This window comes from Leptidea sinapis, chromosome 17, assembly GCF_905404315.1.
Source record: "Leptidea sinapis chromosome 17, ilLepSina1.1, whole genome shotgun sequence".
NCBI classification, from domain to species: Eukaryota; Metazoa; Arthropoda; class Insecta; order Lepidoptera; family Pieridae; genus Leptidea; species Leptidea sinapis.
In genome coordinates, this window is record NC_066281.1 from 8,480,056 (window position 1) to 8,500,827 (window position 20,772).

Sequence of the window (20,772 nt, forward strand, 5' to 3'; positions counted from 1 at the left end):
GCACGCACGTTAGTTCTGTCAATTATATCCGGATTGGGCGCAAGATTAGCGTACGAACTAGGATCAGTCAGCGACCAACCACGGCTGCAACTGCATTGGTTGCCGGTGCAGCGGACGTTGTCGCGAGTGCGGTGACGAAATCTGCGATGCAAATAACGCGTTGCATAATTATCATGTGTGAAAATATATCAAGCAGTGTTTTCGTGTTATAAACGACCTTGCGAAAGCGAAAATTATTAAGGTATTTAAACAAGTGTAATTTTGCGATGGTTCTGTAAAAGCGGTGATTGCTAACTATAGTTTGTTCTGTGTGTACGTACATTGTTTTGATATTTTGGGATATGTGAAGAAGATTAAATAGGTCGACGAGATTTTGTGTGAGCGGAGGAGGCAACGCCCGCTCAAATTTACTCCCGGTCACAGCTGCTTTACGATATTCCGATTATAATAATAAATATTTTATTGAGTGCTTTAATAATGCAATGCAGCCGATATTAATATCATCGTTGTGCTGCAGAAGAGGGCTAATCACGCTATTTATAACCTTAATGATTCTTTACGACCTACCTAAATCATTAAGTGAAAAATTTAAAGAAATAATCGTTTTAACTGTTGCTTCTCAATATATGCTTGATTATGTTATGTGGATAGGCACGTAAGTGAATTTGCTAGAAACTGTCATAACCATGGTAACACCAGGAATAAACATATACTTATAATGCCTACTACTCTGCTAAGTCGAGTTAGTAAGTCTTTTGTGGGGCGATGTATATGCTTTTACAACAAGATGCTCGGTTTTTACAAAATATTCAAAACAAATGTTTTATGAATTTCATGAGAATAATTGTTAAGCGATGTTTATGTGGTACAAGTTACTATAACATAAATGAGTTTCTTAATGATACCACAGATTGGGAATGAAGCGACCGCCGTCAGGCTATTTAAATTTTACACTTAGTTGTATCAAAATTAAAAAAATATGAAACCCGCTGAGTTTCTTGCGCCCGTTCTTCTCAGGTCTGAGGCATAAAAATTTCCGATTGTTTTTTTCTTACATTAAGTGATTTCATGTCTTATTTTAAATACAAAAATATTTGAATTTGAATCTGTAGATTAAATGAGATGTTATGATCGTTTTAAATGCTGCGTAAATAAAATAGCTCCAAAAGACGTGTTGCGTTTCAATGTATACATTGAACACTAATTTGTAGCTACCTACGTCATATAACATGCTTATTATAAAGACAATGTTAGTAAGAGACTTATAAGTGCAATTTGTGCTTGTATAAAAAGCATTATAGGTACTGGTTTAAATACTAATACATCGGAATATTTAACTAATTTCAAAGCCGCAAGAACATCACGCTCCCCTCAAACAATCAAACTCATGGGCTCGAACGGACGCTGAGAAAGCAGAAGTATTTGCCAATTATCTTGAAAATGTATTCAAGGTGAATGATGGTGGCGATGAATATGAGATTGATAAAGTACTTAGACAAGATCTCCAACTATGCCTGCCTCTCCGACCCACATTTCCAAAGGAAAGCGCGTATGAGATTAGACGACTGAATTCCAACAAGGCAGCTGGATTTGATTTAATTACTCCCACAATTCTTAAAAATCTTCCCAGAAAATGCATAACATTTCTTGTCTCATTCTTTAATGCTACCATGAGAACTTCATATTTTCCCATAATCTGGAAAGTATCGGAAATTATTATGATTCACAAAGCTGGCAAACCTCCTCATGAAGCATCATCATTCCGTCCAATAAGTTTAACTCCAGTGATATCAAAATTATGGGAAAAAATATTTTTAGTCCGCCTGAATGAACTCATGGTAAACTGCAACATCATTCCAAAGCACCAGTTGGGGTTTCGGAAACAGCACTCGACAATTGAGCAAATGCATCGGTTTCACCACGAGATTAGACGCTGCTTTGAAAAGAAACTTTTCTGCTCTGCGGCATTTTTAGGCATTCACCAAGCATTTGACAGAGACTGGCACAAAGGGCTATTGTGCAAAGTTAAAGACAAACTCCCACACTCTCTCTACCTCATCATCAAGTCCTACCTCGAAGACAGGCTTTTCCAAGTGAAAAAGAGAGATGTCAGATCTACGCTACGAAAAATTGAAGCCGGCGTTCCACAGGGTTCAATACTGGGTCGCGTAATGTATAACATATTTACTTCAGACTTACCGGTATCTGAAGACGTCACCGTAGCAACATATGCCGATGATGTAGCCTACCTTGCAAGTGATGAAGACCCAGCACAGGCTAGTTATAAGCTCCAACACCTTTTAGACGATACCCATGCATGGATGAACAAATGGCGCATTCGGGCAAGTCCTCAAAAATCGAACCATATCACCTTCACGTTAAGAAGGGGAAATTGCCCTCCTGTTAAACTTGGCTCTGATGTTTTACCAGATTCTGAGAAAGTGAAATACCTAGGCTTTAAATTAGACAGAAGATTCACCTGGATTTCTCACATAAAGAAGAAACGGGATGAAATGAATCATAGGTTCCGAAACCTTCACTGGCTCATGGGTAGAAACTCTGTCCTGTCTACTGAAAATAAGCTTCTAATCTACAATGCTGTATTGAAGCACATCTGGACTTACGGAATTCCACTGTGGGGCTCTGCCAGCAAAAGCAACATCATGCTCATTCAACGTGTGCAAAACAACATCCTGCGTACCATCACAAGTGCCCCATGGTTTTCCAGAAATGACGATATCCATCAATATCTTGGCGTTCCCAGTGTTCAGTCGGAAATTGATAAATTCAAAAGGAAATACGCTGATCGCCTCTCGGTTCACCCAAATACCCTGGCTAATGATCTCCTAATCCGTCCCAGAGCGATGAAAAGGCTGAAAAGGAAGGATGTATTATAGGAAGGCAAATAAGACACTGCTCTCTTCGTCTAAACGTCATACTCACCCAACTCATCCGCTTATAGTCTTGCGACTGATTGCAGATCTGACTTAGATAAATAAAAAAAATAAAAAATTAACTAATTATCTGTACTTTTATCCATAAATATATACAGATAGTACCTGTAATCATTAAAGTTGATTATGATTTAAAAACCTTTATAATACTTAGTCTTTCATCAATAATAATATTATTAAAACAAGTTTGTGTTTGGTTATTAAAACAACTTAAAGGCAAGTTCGAAAAAATATGCAAAATTTCTAGATATTCAAGAAAAAACTTTCGGAGTCAGAAAACAGGGTGACACAATTTTCACAATATTTAGCACTAATTTATATAATATATATTGAAAACAATAATAATAATATATATATTGAAGACATGATAATAATAAAACCAAGTATAATGGACCGTTCATTTTCCGTTAAGGCTTTAAGTATTAAATTCAAGTATTTACAGCAAAAGATAGTTGCAGAAAACCCGTATGATTTTCACAGCTTATAAGTAAGAATTCGTGAATCAAAAACATTATTATTATTTTTCGAATGTATCCCAACTTAATTTTACCTTCTTCAATAATCTTCCTTTTCTTGTACCTACTTCATTAATGAAGGCCCTGCGTGTACAAATCAAATCAAATCAAAATCACTTTATTCATGTGTCAAATGAGACTGATAAATGTCAAATTTATTTTTTCTTATTGAATTAACGCTGCTTCATAAAGGGTGGAGCGAATGAGAAGAACCACTTCTTCTCTGCCAGAAACTGATTGCCACTCTTTTAAATCATCATTTTCATTTACATATAATTTAATACTCAAATGTCAAATAGTCAATGCCTTACACGAGTAAGTCAAAACAGTAAATGTAAATTAAAACAAAATAAAAAAACAGGAAGACATCGCTGATTTCTCAACGAGCTACCTCCACGTCACTCTGTCTTCGGTTTATCGCAGTCCCATTTGGTCTCTATTTGGTTGGAACAGCGAGCTGATGGTCGACTCTGTGGTCTTTTACCATTGTTCTTCCCTAATATATATCCATTTTCTCCAGACTATCCCGTTGTCTCCCAATAACCTGACCAAAATAGCTGAGGACTCGTTGGTAACAGATGGTTAGTCTGATCGAGATTTTCAGTTTTTTACGAGAAAAGGTACGAACAAGACAATATCCAATCCATAGATATTATTTTCACTTTCACAATAAAATATAATTCACAAAAACAATTATTGCATTTCAATGTTTACACGGCACTAATACAAGAATGCCAATTTTGTTTAATTACTGTCTATCTGTTAACTGTTCTAGCTCATCTCCCAAACAGCAGAACCCCATAAATATAGCGTATTTATTTTGAATTTAGTCATATGATATTATAAGGCGTGCCCATTGGCATAACTTGCACAAATTAAAATTGGAAACAAAATTAGAATTTATAATCGGACTACTAAAGTATCCTACACCGGTGAAGTCACATACTGTCACTCTTGTTTAAGGGCTTAGTTACTTACCTTAAAATAATATTGTTTATCTTTCTCTATAATTATACGGCCATACAAATAAACTTGTCATAATGTTATACCTATATGCAAAATATTGACTAAATTGCTGACAACACTGTCATTTCAATGATGATTCTGAAGTTCAACATCTTATTATTACCTTATCTTGCAAATAAAGATGATATTTTGATTTGATTTGATTTGAAGTTTTCCGAATGGCAAGCAGCCTTACAAATAAACGCGGGAAACGTTATATGTTAAATGAAACAAACGTAAGCAAAATGTGTATTTGTAAACATATTACATGTTCTTGGTTTTATTCTCAGGTATAACTTTATCCCAATTTATTTGTAACGCCAAGTTTAATTATATGTATATAAGTTATATTTTGAGATTGGTTATTGGTCTGGTTTAGTTATATTTTATAAAATCATCATCATCATCAGCCGAAAGACGTCCACTGCTGGAAAAAGGCCTCCCCCAAAGATTTCCACGACGATCGGTCCTGCGCTGAGCTCATCCAACGTATTCCGTATATTATTAATATATTTAATGAAAATTGCACATCAAATATTGCAAGGGCCGAAACAAAATTAAAAACATCCAAGTAGACCTTTGCTTGAACATTTACCGCTTTACTACGAAACAACACAACCTTTGAAGTAATAATTAATGTTGGTAGACCTGTAGGTACTGTATTATTCTGAAAGAATTATCACAAATATAATTCATAAGCGCTTCCGTTAATTGCATTAGAACATTTCAAAGTCAAAGTCAAATAAACTTTATTCAATTAGGCTTAAACTAAGTGCTTTTGATTCATCACTATAAATATTTTTTTTCAATGACTGAATCTACCATAGGTATGTTGGGAAAAAGTAGAGCTCGTGAAATGAACATACATGAAACTCAACGGACCCTATTATAAAACAAATTAGTTTCGAATATATGAACAACCAAGCAGTACCCGTTCATGAGTTTATGCATTGACCAGCCATCGCGGTTTTGCCCAGTGCTTCGCCGTGGCTCAAAAATAATAGGGAACTCCCAAGCCCAAGGGTGTCGTAAGAGGCGACAAAGGGCATTTACCTGTGGGAGTGTCCTTTGCACAGGATGCCAGCTACATAATGGGTACCGCAACGGCGCCTTTTTCTGCCGTGAAGCAGTTATGTGTAAACATTACTGGGTTTCGGTCTGAAGGGCGCCGTACCTTGTGTGAAATTACTGGACAAATGAGACTTAACATCTTATGTCTCAAGGTGACGAGCGCAATTGTAGTGCTGCTAAGAATTTTTCTAGAATACTGAGCGATACTGCATTGTAATGAACAAGGCGTATCCATCGGCTGAACGACATGCTCTTCTCGTCCCTTATTGTCATAAAAACAAAAGTCACTCCCTTCGCACATATTTGAGGGAAGAAGACGATCCGAGACACGACACCACCGTAGGGCAAAGTTTTGCGCACTTTCTACCCCTTTGCCTGGTACTCGGTTGAACGGGATTAACACGCGATTAAGCCACACCCATGCCGTTCCAATATATTTCGAACATGTAGCCCGTAGTAATACATATTTTTATTTTAATCTAATACATTTTTTTTCAGATGTTGAAAGGCCGAAGCAGGGATCCAAGAACGGCCGTTCCAGTAACACCTACCCTCGGACTGCGTGCTCATGGCAAAGTGCCGCTAGCGAGACCAGAACCAGATTATGAAGTAGTAGAGTTTCCTTCAGAGCAATATGTTAACGCAAAGTTACAGCCACCCCCTCCACCGCCGCCCAGACCTCCAACTGGTAAGTTTGCCTGTAATAAGGATTAAGGGGAATTCTTGTCTGCTTTGGTAAAATTACTCGTCCACAACCACATAAGCTGGATAAGTTAATCATAGTTAGCAAGGTGGATGGGAAAGACCCTGAAGACTATCAACTGCCTGCTGATGTGACCGAGTTACGGCACTTTGGCCTTAAAGTAACAACCGCCCGAGAGAAACAAAACCTGAACGAGATGGGTGCAAAATATCACGACCAATCCACTCGAACGGTTGGCTCAATGGAAGAGCGGGTTCGAGACCCGCATCGTTTATAAATTTTGTTTTGTGTATTTTATAACTGTCATGGTCTCATTGGTCATATAACAATCACAGCAAATCGTAATTAGTCAAGTTATAATAACAACATACCGTTCTGGCTACTGTGAATTAAGATAAGATTTGTATTTCTGATTCTATTTGGTGTCTGAAAGAGTTTGCCCTAAAAAAGGTGTCTATGGGCTATAAGTTCCATGTAAACCATTCCTGAACAATGCCGTTCTATACATATAGACAAATCACGTCATATAAAAAAGACGAAATATGGAACATGTTACAAATCACACCATAATAAGCCTTGACTGTTATATCGCATATACATTGCCGCATTTACTCCACTTGTTTAAATATTCTTGGGCAATAAGCAGCAATGTAAAACATTTATTCAATTCAGGTTACATTCAGACAGTGACAGTTGACATACGACTAAGGAGAAAAGTGTGCTAGATTTATATTTAAGCACACTATTGCCGTTCCACCAGACTGCGAATGATATAATATATAGGTCTAAGCTATTTATGAAACAGTCCGTAGATAGGCGAACGGACAGAAGAATCTTGGTAATATGAGTTAATATAATATATAATAATTCTGAATGAAACCACCAAAAAAAAGTCGTACACAGAAAACGATTACGTCTTCCAGGTAGACAAAAATGTTCATAAAATGAAAACTACTAGGGCAAACTATGTAAAATGTTTATGGGACCAAATGGCTAATATTTCGCATCGCAAGAATTACGAAAATCGGATCATAAATCTCAGAGTAATCGGTGTACATACATAAAAAAAATACCGATCTAATTGATAATCTCCTCCTTTTTGAAGTCGGTTAAAAATATATTACAATGCTTGTCATGGAAGACTGAATGTACGTAATCTTTTTTATTGCTTATTCTATAATACTAGCTGACCCGACACACGTTGTTCTGTTCATAATGAAAAAAGATCTTGCGGGTGGAATTTCGTAAAATCAGAGTAATCGGTGTACATACATAAAAAAAATACCGATCGAATTGAGAACCATTAATTAGAATTAGATAAGAGAAAGAGAATTATACAGAGGTTGATACATTTAGAAAAAGTTTAGATCTGCATTGTAATCGTTATTAGTTTGCCCTCTTTACTATGTATCCCACCTTACAGAAGACCAGCGCTGCATGAAAATATTATTTCAAGCAGCATAAGCTGAGCCTACTCCCTTTTGTCTTAATGTATGTTTGTAATAAGCTGATATTGTATACTTAAATTAAGTTCAAGGCAATAAATTTTATTATTATTATTAACCTCCTCCTTTTTGAAGTCGGTTAGTAAAATAGGGATAATTCGGGTACGGAACTTCATAAAATAGCAGAAATGGTTTTGGTAAGCAGGTCACCCCATGGAAGCCGGTGCGTCTTGTGGATTATGCGGAGGTGGAGGAGCCAGGGTGCGGTGTGCCGAATGTGGTCGGAGGGCATTGTGTGCCTCCTGCGATGACATGTACCATCGACATCCGAAACGGCGACATCATCAGCGTCAGGTATTACAAAGTATTTCCAACTAAGTTCAAATTTGTTTGAAATATATGAACAACCAAGCAGTACCCGTTTATGAGTTTATGAGTTGACCAGCCATGGCGGTTTTGCCCAGTGCTTCCCCGTGGCTTAAAAATAATAGGGAACTCCCAGGCCCAAGGGTACCGTAAGTATTCAGTCTATCTCTTACTTGAGATAAAAATCGTAACTATCGTTGACTTTTCTGTCCCATTAAACTTATCGACGGTAACTCACCTTATCCGTACACGCTGTCTGTCAATGGGACGACGTATAGCTTACCAGCGATAGAAGTTTGTATGGAAATTCTAATTCACGCGTCCCAATATAAGGCGATAAGAATGACTTATCGGGTATATTGGGACAGCTTCAGATTACTGACTGAAGGAGGTAGTAATTTATCTCTATCCGTAGATAGTATATTGGGAATGGCCGTTAAGTGACATGCTTTCGTCCCAGGAATGAGCATGTCTATTCACTGTGTTTGAAGTCACCCATTTTGCATCGTTCTGGAAACAACGCGATAGGAAGTTCATTGCAGGTATCTGCTAATGTGACTCTTTAGAACACTCGAATAAATGCAGCCAAAGACACAATAGCACTACTATAGCGACATTAATCAAGCACACGGGTTGAACTACTTAAACGTAATAAAAAAAAAATAAAAAAAATAAAAAACATAATTCTCACTTCTGTAGTTTCAATTTTGGAACAACCGATGTCGATGCGTATGTCGTCGTGTTCGTCTACACGAATGGTGATTAAAATCCTGTTTCCTGAGTAGTAAAGTAGTTGGAACCGTGTGTATTTATTGTCGACATTATAGTGACATATTGTATATTGAAGAGGCTTCGTCCGAACCCCCAAGCTGTTCACAGATCACTGGTTACTAGTCTTCAAACAGCTCTGTGTAGTATGCAGTCATATAGTTAAACTGATACTGGTGTGCTGTGCACCAAACCACAGATTAGAGAAATATTCCATATGATCCATAAATTACGTCACAAAATCTCTATGGTTTTGGTGGACGGACTTATGTAATTCCCTTCCCTTACGTAAAACCGCGTCATATTTTCTATAGATATGACTGCGAGCAGGTCAATTGTGCTTTAAGGTTTAAATTGTGCTTTACATACGTGGGGTGCACTAAAAGTTTCCGGAATGAATAAAAAAATACTATTAAAGGTCAAAAATGAATTTATTGATTCTCAAAATATTCTCCTATTGCGTTAATGCACTTTTTCATACGATTAAACGAATTTTGAAAGCATGTATGCCACTCCTCCGTCGTGACCTTATAAACGTGTTTTTCATAATCTGCAACAGCCTTTTCTGGCGATGAAAATCGTTGATCGCGTGATTGGTTCTTAATTTTAAGGAACAGAAAAAAATCCCAAGGTGCCAGTTCAGGACTTTATGCAGAATGGCTCATAAGTTCTATGATTCTCACCTTCAAAATTTGTTTGTTTGTCTGGTCGTTTGGGAACTAGCATTGTCGGTAATATTGTTTATGTAACTGGCCTGTTCAGGAAACTTTTAGTGCACCCTATGTATTACTGTTGAGTTCAAAGCTTTTGATGCTCCCTGTCCCTATCATTCATTGTCACATTTTGTTAGCCCCCTCCCCCCTTAAAGTATTACGTAATTTATGGATGGCCGTATACGTGGCTGGAGCTGCGCTAGGACCGCTAAATGTCGAATCGTTTTGACCGCGAAAACCGCTAAGGGGCCTTGTCGATACGCATGTTTGTGTGAGTTTCTGCTACCATTGACATATGTACCAGTTTCCGTACTGGTACATATGTCTATGGTAGCAGATTGCAGCGCGGCCGCGCGACCAGTTACATGTATAAATTCAAATTCAAATATTTTTATTCAAAATAGGATTTAAAATCACTTATTGAAACGTCAAAAACTACCACCCATTGAAAAGAGACTGCCTCAGACCTGAGAAGAATGGGCGCAAGAAACTCAGCGGGTTTTTTTTTAATATAAAATATATAGATTACAATGTGATATCGTACAATAAACATTTAAAATTAAGGAGCCTGAGGGTGTTCGCTTTATTTCCAGTCCGTGGTGTCATTAAGAAAATCGTTTATGCTATAATAACCTTTCCCACACAAACATTTTTTAACAATTATTTTAAATTTCGTAACACATTTGTTTTGTACATTTTCTGGGATCATATTGTAGAAGCATATACATCGCCCAACAAAAAACTTACTAACTCGACCGAGTAGTAGGCATAACAAGTTTATGTTTGTTCCTCGTGTTAACATTATGAATGTCACAGTTTCTATAAAATTCCTCAATGTGCTTATGAACATACAGAACATTATCAAAAATGTATTGAAAAGCAACAGTCAAAATGTTTGTTTCTTTAAATTTTTCTATTAATGATAATAATATAATATCGGGAGCGCGGTAGGTGCGGGGACAATATCTCGCTCCGCCCAGACACTCAAGGCCGTTGGCAGATACAGATTGGCTTTATTGATAGCCAAATGCGTTCTACTCGAAATGTTCGCAACATACATAAAAATAATTATACGACAAAACAAGCTGCAAAATATTATTATGTTATTTTTACGGCGTAAATATTAAGCTGAATGCAATAGTGTAGACCACCATTATTTAGTTGACTATGTAGGTAGCTCTAAATAAAAACATGCTTCATCCAAATCCTGGCCTTTTGCCAGCCGTGACAAAAGTAAACAATACAAGTCGTCTTGTATTATTTATAATTATTTTTTATTAAAAGGCTCTACGACCAACACAACTAAGGGATGAGAGACCACCTCTTCCACCGAAAGGGACGCCACCAGTACCTCCACCACGAAGACATAAGGTTCGTATGTATTTATTTCACCTTCGTGATAAAAATAATTAGTAAACTCCCCCCAAGCTTACGCGTACTACCCATCCAACGATTTAAGAAGGATATTTTTGCATGGTTTATAGATAAAGTAGTTTTTATTCCATAAATGAAATATTGACACATTAGATTAAATTAAATTGGCTTTAAAAAAAATATATTAATTGTCTTTAAATAATGGCATCTAAAAATAGTACCTAATTGTAATTTAAAATGACCTAAGTGCCTAAAATATAGCGTTTATTCATGTTAAATAAAATATAATAATAACTAGAATTTTGTAATGAAACGAAAAATGAATTAGTAGTTAATAATAATTTTGCATGCCAGAAATGGCCGATAACATTGATACCTTAAAACTATTTACACCCATTGTTACATGTTTTCTAGTAAAATAAAGGATTTATGATAATTATTATATACTTAGAATATTCTAGCGTAGTAAACTACCTGACTGCCCAATAATGGGTGAAAAATTTTGTCTAATCTGTGTATATCCTAGGTAGTGGTTTCATATTCAAAATATTAAGGAGCTGAGAAGGGGTGCTTATATTATTATAAGTACTAGGTCGATATATAGTGGTTTTTAGGGTAATTATATTTATTGAAGTAAAACTTCTTTAGGCGTGACTTGAACTCAGAATATTCTTCAGAAAAAAATCAATTGAAACAATTTTTAGCCATTATAATTTCATAGTTTAAAAAATTGTTTCAAATTGCTATTATATTTTCTGATAATCTCCAAGTGTATTTGTTCATTTATGACTTGTAATATATAATAAATAAAAGTTCTCAGTCTGACGTTTGTGACATTCGTTAATTTTTCTTCGTGCATCGGACAGGCAAAAGGTCCGAGCCCATAGAGCCATATACGTTATTATTCAATAACAACATTATATTGATATGTGTTATATTAACAATTTAATTATTTTTATTCAAATATTTACTATTCAACCCGCTTTAATTAATGCAAGTATATATTTAATGGTTAAATTTAATCTTCTTGTCTTCCAACTTTTTAAGAATGTTTGTTATATATACTGGATGTCCTATAATAGGTGGGACAAACAAAACTGACATATTTTGTCTATGAGTTTTCAGATAAGCAAAAAAAGTATATGTACTTAGATGTATTTGTTCATTATTCCTAAAGTTAATTATAATTAAGTTTTATTTCAATCGCGCGTAAAAATTACAGGTACACACTATTTTTAAGGTATTAAACTAAACTATGACACTTGTTAAAATATTATAATAATTAATGTTTCTAATTATGACTACGTGGATCTATAATATTTATTGGTTACAATGGTTATTATAGTTTCTAGGACTGGCCCTGCATGGTTATAGACGAATGGTTACTGGTAACTGGGACGCGTACTGCCTTACTGAAAGCAACACAAAGAATTATTATTATCTGTATAATATAAACAAATTTATAAATACATATTATGTATTGAATTTTAAACATTACTTTCATAAATATTCATTCATAAAGTCAACTATTCTTCTATTATAATCATTGTCATAGATATCATAAAACTGGATAAGGCTTCTTATAATAATTTTAAAAAGTGCATTGTGCATGAACCTCTAACCTGCCCATGTAGTCCTGGTACATGTTGCTAGGATGACACATGATTTTAACCGGTATGAAAGACATTACTATCACATCCATATCCATATTTATGTGCTCCTGGTGTCTATATAATAATACGTCGTGCGCATGACGTCATATATTATATATTAAGGTATACTCGCGTCGTACATATGACACTCTCTTCTACAACTATTTATCCTATTTCATTTTCTCCACGTTAAATCTTATGAATTTATATGTCTGTCTCATTTGTCTCGCATTTTCGTTTCATCGACTTTCAAATCACAACGATGCTAAAGAAGTTTTCACTTCAATAAGAAACGGACAATTTTGTTTCAATTTCCTAATTCCTGTGAATTAATGTCTAATTGCATGACGGTGACGCGAGTTAAATGCTTTTTCCACATCCACGAAAATGCCCCTTTCTAAAATAGTTTTCTCTAAAAAATATATACTAAATTTAAACATTTTTAATTTATGGACACCTAATATTTGTACCTACAGGTATGCGGCGAACGATCAGCACCCAGTCCTCTATTGGATCAAAGAAGGACGATGTCAAATATAAGCTCAAACAATCAAATAAACCATTCTTCTACTCTTCCACACAGCAACCATTTCGCTGTTCAGCGACAAATGTTATCTCAACAACCTGGAACGAACATAGGCCAACATGTTGGCAGCATGCCGTATTTGCCTGGACCAATGCACCATGCGGCTCCAGGCATTTCTCACCAGGATCCATTGGGACAGTTTTCTTCATGGGGACGGCCACGCAACTCATTAACTGGTTACAATATGCCTTCTCAAAATGCTGTAAGTAGACACTATTTCTTCTCAAATGTTATTATTTTAAATTTTTTTTATGGGATTGGATTAATTAAATAAAATTTGTAACCAAAATTTATGAACGATGCGGGATTCGAACCCGAACCATACGTCACTCGAATGGTTGGCTCAGTTGTGAGAGCGCTCGAACGGAACCCGAGAGATCGCGGGTTCTAGAACCGCATCGTTCATACATTTTGGTTACAAATTTAATATTTTGTTATTAATATTAAAAATGAAATACTTACTTATTTTTTTTTATTTTATTTTAAACAATATTAATTGCTATAAAATAATTATTATTTCGTGAGACATTTTAAACTATATTATTTTTACTTTTCCATACTATAATTATAAACATGTAATGTTTGTCACGTAGGCGGTAATTTCTGGATCATACCAGTCGGAGGATTTTTTTGCGTTTTCTGCCGTGAAGCAGTATACTGTGTTTGAAGGGCGCCGTAGCTAGTGAAATTACTGGGTAAATGAGACTTAACATCTTATGTCAAGTCGACGAGCGCAATTCTAATACCGCTCAGAATTACTGGGTTTTTCAAGAATCCTGAGCGGCTTGTAATGGGTATATGAATGACCATCAGCTGAACGTCCTGCTCGTCTAGTCCCATATTGTCATAAAAAAAATATACCGAAACGATTTTGATAATTCTGTTACCAATAAAAAACCACATTATTTGTTGTAGGTTTCATATTATAAATATTAACCTGAAAAATTATGTTAGTTGTAGAAAAAACGGTCCAACAAAAACATTTTTCACGAATGCTGCCTTAAAACAATGAGAGATATATAATTGCGATTGTTCTGTATATATCGTGAGTGTTGCCAGTCATTTAGAAAAGTAGGTATAAGCGGTTGAAGGTACCCACGTCGTATCGTCTTGAAAACACCGCACAAGGAGCTCATTCCATATTCCATCATTGGTTGTACGTGGAAGAAAATTCCTTAAACTTTTTTTTATGGAAGAAGAGGACAAACGAGCGTACCTGGTCGTGCGTACGGGTCACCTGGTGTTAAGTGATCACCGCCGCCCAAATTCTCTTGCAAAACCAGAGGAATCACATGAGCGTTGCCGGCCTTTAAGGAAGGTGTACTCGCTTTTTTTTCCTTAAACTATACTTGATATACGTAATATTATTTACGATAGCGAGTGACAATAACATAACATATTACAACAACACTTGGTAAACGTCCTGAAGCTACATCAGTTCGTGAAAAGACTATAACATGGGAAGAAGAACTGATAAAAAACTCTAAGCCCATCTTTTAAATAATATATAAACTTAGCCTATTTAATATAATATAATTTTAGATGGCCTGCGAACATCCAGACCAGAACCATGCATCATTATCCTCTATATAATCTTCTATACTATAATAAGCCTTCTTTGGCATTTCTGCTCAGTGAGTCCTAGGATACTGACGGTATTTTATTGTAAAATTGAATACCGATTGAAGACCTATGAAGGAGACTTTAACTCTAGCTAACTTAATAGATATGATTAAGATAATCAGTATATTTCCAGATTCAAAATCCTCAGATAGACCACGGTGAAAACCATGAAAATATTCACGCACAAAACTGGGGACGACCTTTAAGACGTGGAACATCCGTAATGGACTTAGGAGGCCCACCGTGCGCCGGCTGCACTCACTGTGCTCCGAATCCATGGCGGTATGGCAGTTGTGCGAATCTGGATCATGGCTGGAACGGGCAAGGGCAATGGGCACAGCCATGTTGCTCACATCCAGGGCTAAACAACCCAGGCTTGCATCATCATTCTCATATCCCACCACCACAGACACCACAGCCTTATCGAAGAGGTAAATTACATTAGGAAAAATATTTTTTATTCATTGTTCATTTGTTACTGCACTGTCGTACTTATTCGTTTTTGCTTTAGCACTTTTGTCCTGTGCTTCCCCGGGGCATAAAAAGAAAAGGGAAGTTCCAGGCCCAATAGTGTCGTAAGAGGCTAGTAAGGGCATTAACTATTGGGAGGCTTCTTTGCATGCCGGCTAGATTAAGACGCCTTTTTCTGCCGTGAAGCATGTGTAATGTGTAAGCACTATTGCGTTTCGGTCTGAAGGGTGCCGTAGCCAGTGAAATTACTTGGCAAATGAGACTTAATATCTTCATCATCACAGATTTTTTGGGATTTTTAAGAATCCTGAGCGACACTGCGTTGGGCAGGGCGTGTCAATTACCTTCAGCTGACGTCCTTATTGTCATAAAAATACGTTACATGCAAGCTTGAACAGATTTTAAAAGTAAAGTTACATTATTCTCTTCTACTTTTCGATGTAAATAGTAACTTCATTATTTCAGCGGATACCCGATCAATGTCACGAGCAACTTCTAGAGGTGGTTCCCGTGCGCCATCACCAGCGCTTAGCATGAGGTCAAGAGTGTCAAGACGTACTAAACCCAGAACGCCATCTCCATCACTACCTTCAAGTGATGCTGACTCAGAGAGTGAGCCAGAAAGTGACAGTCATGCAATTGCTGAAAAGGATGATAGTGATCTTGGTCCAGCGCCATCTCCTCCAAATGCAAGTTGGCAATGTGAACACTGCACCTTCGTTAATGAGCCTGGCGTAAGAGTATGCACTGTATGCTGTCGCACTCCAACAACTGTCCCAAAAGTAGTGGAAAATGTAAATAATAATATGGCTAAGTTGTCGGTAACTGGTGATAATAAATCACCACAAAGTCAGCAATCATCGAGACAAGCTGTTCAACGTAATCGGGGTTAGTATATTTAATACATATATATATAGTACAATTTAATTTAAAAGTGGGTGTTTGCAATATAAATTCTATATGTAGTACATAATACATCGTAATAGATACTGACCTCTACTGTTGTGCCACTTTGATATTCGCCATTTTGGCGCTGTTGGCCATGAAGCGACAGTCTGCGGTACTAAAACTAGTGATGACAACCGAGTGGACAACATAGATAGTAGGAAACTATTTAAAAAAATTGTGTACTTCATTACGTTGATTCTTGAAGTATAAATAACACGGAAAACGAACGAAATTAATTCAAAATGTAAAAATACTTCAGAGTATTGTTTTTATTGAGTTCCTTCGCAGCCATTTGTATTATATGTCAAAATTAGTTCTCTGGACGCTCGCAAGTGGCGCTTCAAATAGGCACAAAAAAAATGCTGTCAAACATATGGAACAGCCTGTCCAGTGGTACACAGGTCACTGCGGCCCACACAAAAACAATCAAAACTATATAAGCACCGCGTAGGGATGGATACTTACGTTTATTATCTCCATCAGAACAATGACCGCATAGTTAGTAGGTATGCACAGACTTAATAGGTTAATAAATCTGAATCTCTTAAATATAAATTTTGTATAAGACAATTCATAGACTTGCAATATCTCTAAGATACTGCAAGACAGAAAGGGTAAGCGAATCTATTGTTACTGTAGCCGATTTCGACATAAGCTAGGTGAATGAAAATAAATTGAACACGTATTATTGGGCTGTTAGGTCGCCTAAAGTAGTATTTATATAAAATCTAAAATGTACAAAAAAATATCGTAGTCATTTTGTTTCAACTTATACCTATTTCCACTTAGCAGTTGACAACAAGGCGAAAAAGGAACGTGTTTCCACGGGATGTGGACAGTCACCACCAAAGCAAGGCGCAGTTTTGAATAAAATAACAACCCGGCTTGAAACACCAACAAGAGAACAAAGTATAGTAAATTCTCGTCACGATAAAGGAGTTGGATCGTCTCCACCTAAAGATAATCGTGATGTCAACATTGTCAAACCTTCTATTGTTATCGAAATACCCTCAAAATTAAGTTCAGCTATACAACCAATAAAGCACAGTGTCTCGGTTGGTCCATCTCCTCCAAGGCAAAGTCCAGTATCTACATCGAGGCAAAGAGAACGGGAACCAAGCATTCAAAAAAAGTCCGCTGGGGAACCAACTCCACAGCAAGAAATTATTGAGAAACGACCTGATTCAAGATCTAGTAGGACAAACGTTTCAACCACTGGGACATCACCGCCCCCACAAAGTATTTCAACTCAAGTAAGTGAAATTATTTCGACACCTCAGTTCCAAAGGTTAACAATTCAGGAAAGGATTCTCGAACAATATTCAAACTCGAGTTGTTACTCTGACGATAATATTCTAGATTTATGAAAATTAGTTATATTGGAAGTAACAACTAAACTACATTATTCACTTATCGACTTGGTTCTCTGTGGAACAATTTCTCATACTTATCTCAAACATACCGAATTTTAGACTTCTCGCACAGAATACCGGCGTGAAGTAGCGGCCTAGTGCCGCTATGTTTCGCATGGGTTAGTGTCGAGGACCGGTAGCCATCCCGAAGCCCGTGAATGCTGAAGTGCCTCAAGGCTGTGTGCTATCTCCACGCTGTTTCTTCTGCATATCAATGATATGTTGAACACCTCCAACATTCATTGCTATGCAGACGACAGCACTGGTGATGCCGTATACACGGGCCATGCAGGTCTCTCTCGGGAAATCGTCGACCAGTGCCGGGAGAAACTTGTGTCTTCTATCGAGTGCTCTCTTGAGAAGGTCGCGGAATGGGGTAAATTAAACCTTGTCCAATTTAACCCCCAGAAGACTCAAGTTTGCGCGTTTACCACAAAAAAAACCCCATTTGTTGTATCACCGCTCTTCGACAACACTTCCCTTAAAGCCTTGCCTAGTATCGGAATACTGGGTCTCGAAATCTCGAGCGATTGCCAATTTCGTGGCCATCTGGAGAGGCAAAGCCAAATTGGCTTCAAATAAACTGGGCGTCATTAATAGAGCACGGCAATACTTCAAGCCGGCCCACATTCTAGCGCTTTACAAGGCGCAGGTCCGGCCACACATGGAGTATTGCTGTCATCTAGTCTGGCGCACCCCAGTATCAGTTCGATCCATTTGACCACGTGCAACGCAGAGCAGCTCGAATTGTTGGGGACCCAGTGCTCTGTGAACGGCTGGATCACTTTGCGTTACGTAGAGACGTCGCTTCATTGTGTGTCTTCTACCGCATTTATCACGGGGAGTGTTCCGAAGAGCTGTTTAACCTGATTCCTGCCGCCGAATTCCACCTTCGCACGACACGCCACAAGTTAAGATATCATCCTCACCATCTGGATGTGTGGCGGTCCTCCACAGTGTGGTTTTCAAGGAGCTATCTTCCACGTACTACAAAGCTGTGGAATGAACTTCCTTGTGCGGTGTTTCCGGGACGATACGACATGGGTACCTTCAAAAAAAGCGCGTACACCTTCCTTAAAGGCCGGCAACGCTCCTGTAATTCCTCTGGTGTTGCAAGAGATTGTGGGCGGCGGTGATCACTTACCAACAGGTGACCCGTACGCTCGTTTGTCCTTCTATTCCATAAAAAAAAGAAGAGATATCAAATTGTATTAAATAAGTCAACCTAGCTTTCGGACGACCTGATGGTAAAGTTCGCAACACAAAGGAATAAAAGGAGCATTACCATCCTTGTAACTTAGGGAATGAAGGCTCTTCTTGAAGGAGCTGGTAGCACCGCGAAAGGGAGGTTTCCTCCTTTTCGTTTTCAGAGTGACTGCGGTTGACACGTTACGAGATAGTGCTTAACTTCGTAATGACAAAAACTATGGCAAATACTATCTCGAGTCATGTCAACCGCAGTCCCCAAAGCAGTTCCCATAGATAGTAATAAATACACTTACATAAGTAGGCAGTCCCACTGAAAACGTGCTCTGAAAATGTTACGAAACGTCGGCTTAGTTATAATAATAATAAGAATGTACAACCTTACGCAAAAACTATTAGTAAAAAGCACAGTAACAATTACACACGGTATAATTCTTTAAAAAGGGTTTGAATTACTTAAACTAAACCGCTTTTTTTATTAATCTCTTTTAATTTCTTAAGATTGATTCCCCTTTTTAGACCTACGATGTGCCAAATAATTGGGAAAGGCCACCATCACGATCCCGCCGACGCTTCAAAGATGAGAGTAGACGGGAGCGATCCCAAAGTAGGCATTCACTGTCTAGCGATACCCGTGTAAGTACAATATGTATTGATGCGATAAAACAATTTTAGTAGCAGAATATTTTGAGCATTACCGAACAGCTTGCTTGGCCTTCCAGGAGAGCGAAAGAAGTATTAGAACTACTGGTGGTAGATGGGAGTGGAAAGAACCTCGTGATAGTAGCCCTGGTAACGCAGATTGGAGTGAAAACGAGCGCAAAAGAACAAGTCGACTTACTCGGAGAGCATCTCATTTGGACTTACGGCGTAATCGTCCTTCTAGAAGATCGAGTGTGTATGGATCAGAGGTAGGTATCGCCCAGAGGCTATGCAACTATTATTTATAAGTTCATTTTAAAATTTAACACTATTCACATTTATTGATCAGTGAGACCATATTAACATGACACATATAGTAAATTGTTTACCAAGGAAACAACTATCGTATGAGGGTCATAATGAAAGATTTTAGAAAAACAAAAACATACAACATGCAAGTTATTTTTTCGTTAAATTGTGTCCATTCAATATATTCAATATTGCTGCTTCCGATGGAACCACTGAGAAAAGCACTTTGCTCACTCATCCATATTCTCTTCGATGATGTTTTGCAACTCCGCCTCGGTGTCCATAAAACGTTTTTCTCGAAGTTTTTCTCTCCTACCGGCCGGCAGGTCTCTCTTTTCTAAGAATAAAGTAGTACTTTTCCAATAATTGCGGTAAAATTATACAACAATCTAAATCTCATACTCCTACAGTATTCTTGAAAAGGGGTCTGAAGTGTGGTGGAGTCTCAAGCACTAACTCAACTAAATACGAAGCCAGCTCGTTTTAATTTAGTATTTTAAGATATTTTTGCTATTGATAAAATTATATGTAGTATTATATTGCCAATAATGTTTAAAAAAATATATTCACCATTTTTATTGTTTACAGGCGCCATCACCCGAACCGTTGTCTAACAACCGAGCAATCTCTTTAGAAGCATTAGCTGGTGCCAATTCACGACGAGATGCTGAAAGAGGCTTAGAGCTTGCTAGACTTATGAGTGAGGCAGAAAGGCTTGGATTTAGCGCAGCAGAAGTACATGCAGCGTTGGCTCAGAATCCAGTTGCACCCCTGGCGTGGTTAAAGGAAAGATGGCCAAGCTTGTGTGCTGGAGTGAGAGCGGCTGCTGCTCGACTTGCTTCTGGAATAAATGTAACCGAGCTTGAAGCTCGTGCAGCTTTGGCGAAACATAGAGGAGCCATGTGGCCAGCTGTAACCGAGTGTGTTGAAAGGCATCGACGACAGGTGATATGAATAAAATGAGTTTTTGTCGATGTGATTTGAATGTTACATCTGGTTTTGTTTCAAG

General features: G+C 37.5%; 1 protein-coding gene across 1 annotated transcript in view; it reads left to right on the forward strand.

Annotated features, from left to right (window-relative positions):
• Window positions 1-20,772, forward strand: part of LOC126969130 (E3 ubiquitin-protein ligase lubel-like) — a 20,934-nt gene continuing 162 nt past the window's right edge. The window contains exons 1-11 of the mRNA XM_050814441.1: window positions 1-241; window positions 6,044-6,233; window positions 7,896-8,047; window positions 10,825-10,911; window positions 13,043-13,354; window positions 14,909-15,206; window positions 15,712-16,134; window positions 16,984-17,447; window positions 19,332-19,448; window positions 19,535-19,723; window positions 20,352-20,708. Coding sequence (XP_050670398.1) covers window positions 6,044-6,233; window positions 7,896-8,047; window positions 10,825-10,911; window positions 13,043-13,354; window positions 14,909-15,206; window positions 15,712-16,134; window positions 16,984-17,447; window positions 19,332-19,448; window positions 19,535-19,723; window positions 20,352-20,708 — 2,589 coding nt within the window. The 5' untranslated portion in view covers window positions 1-241. The remainder of the gene's footprint in view (window positions 242-6,043; window positions 6,234-7,895; window positions 8,048-10,824; window positions 10,912-13,042; window positions 13,355-14,908; window positions 15,207-15,711; window positions 16,135-16,983; window positions 17,448-19,331; window positions 19,449-19,534; window positions 19,724-20,351; window positions 20,709-20,772) is intronic.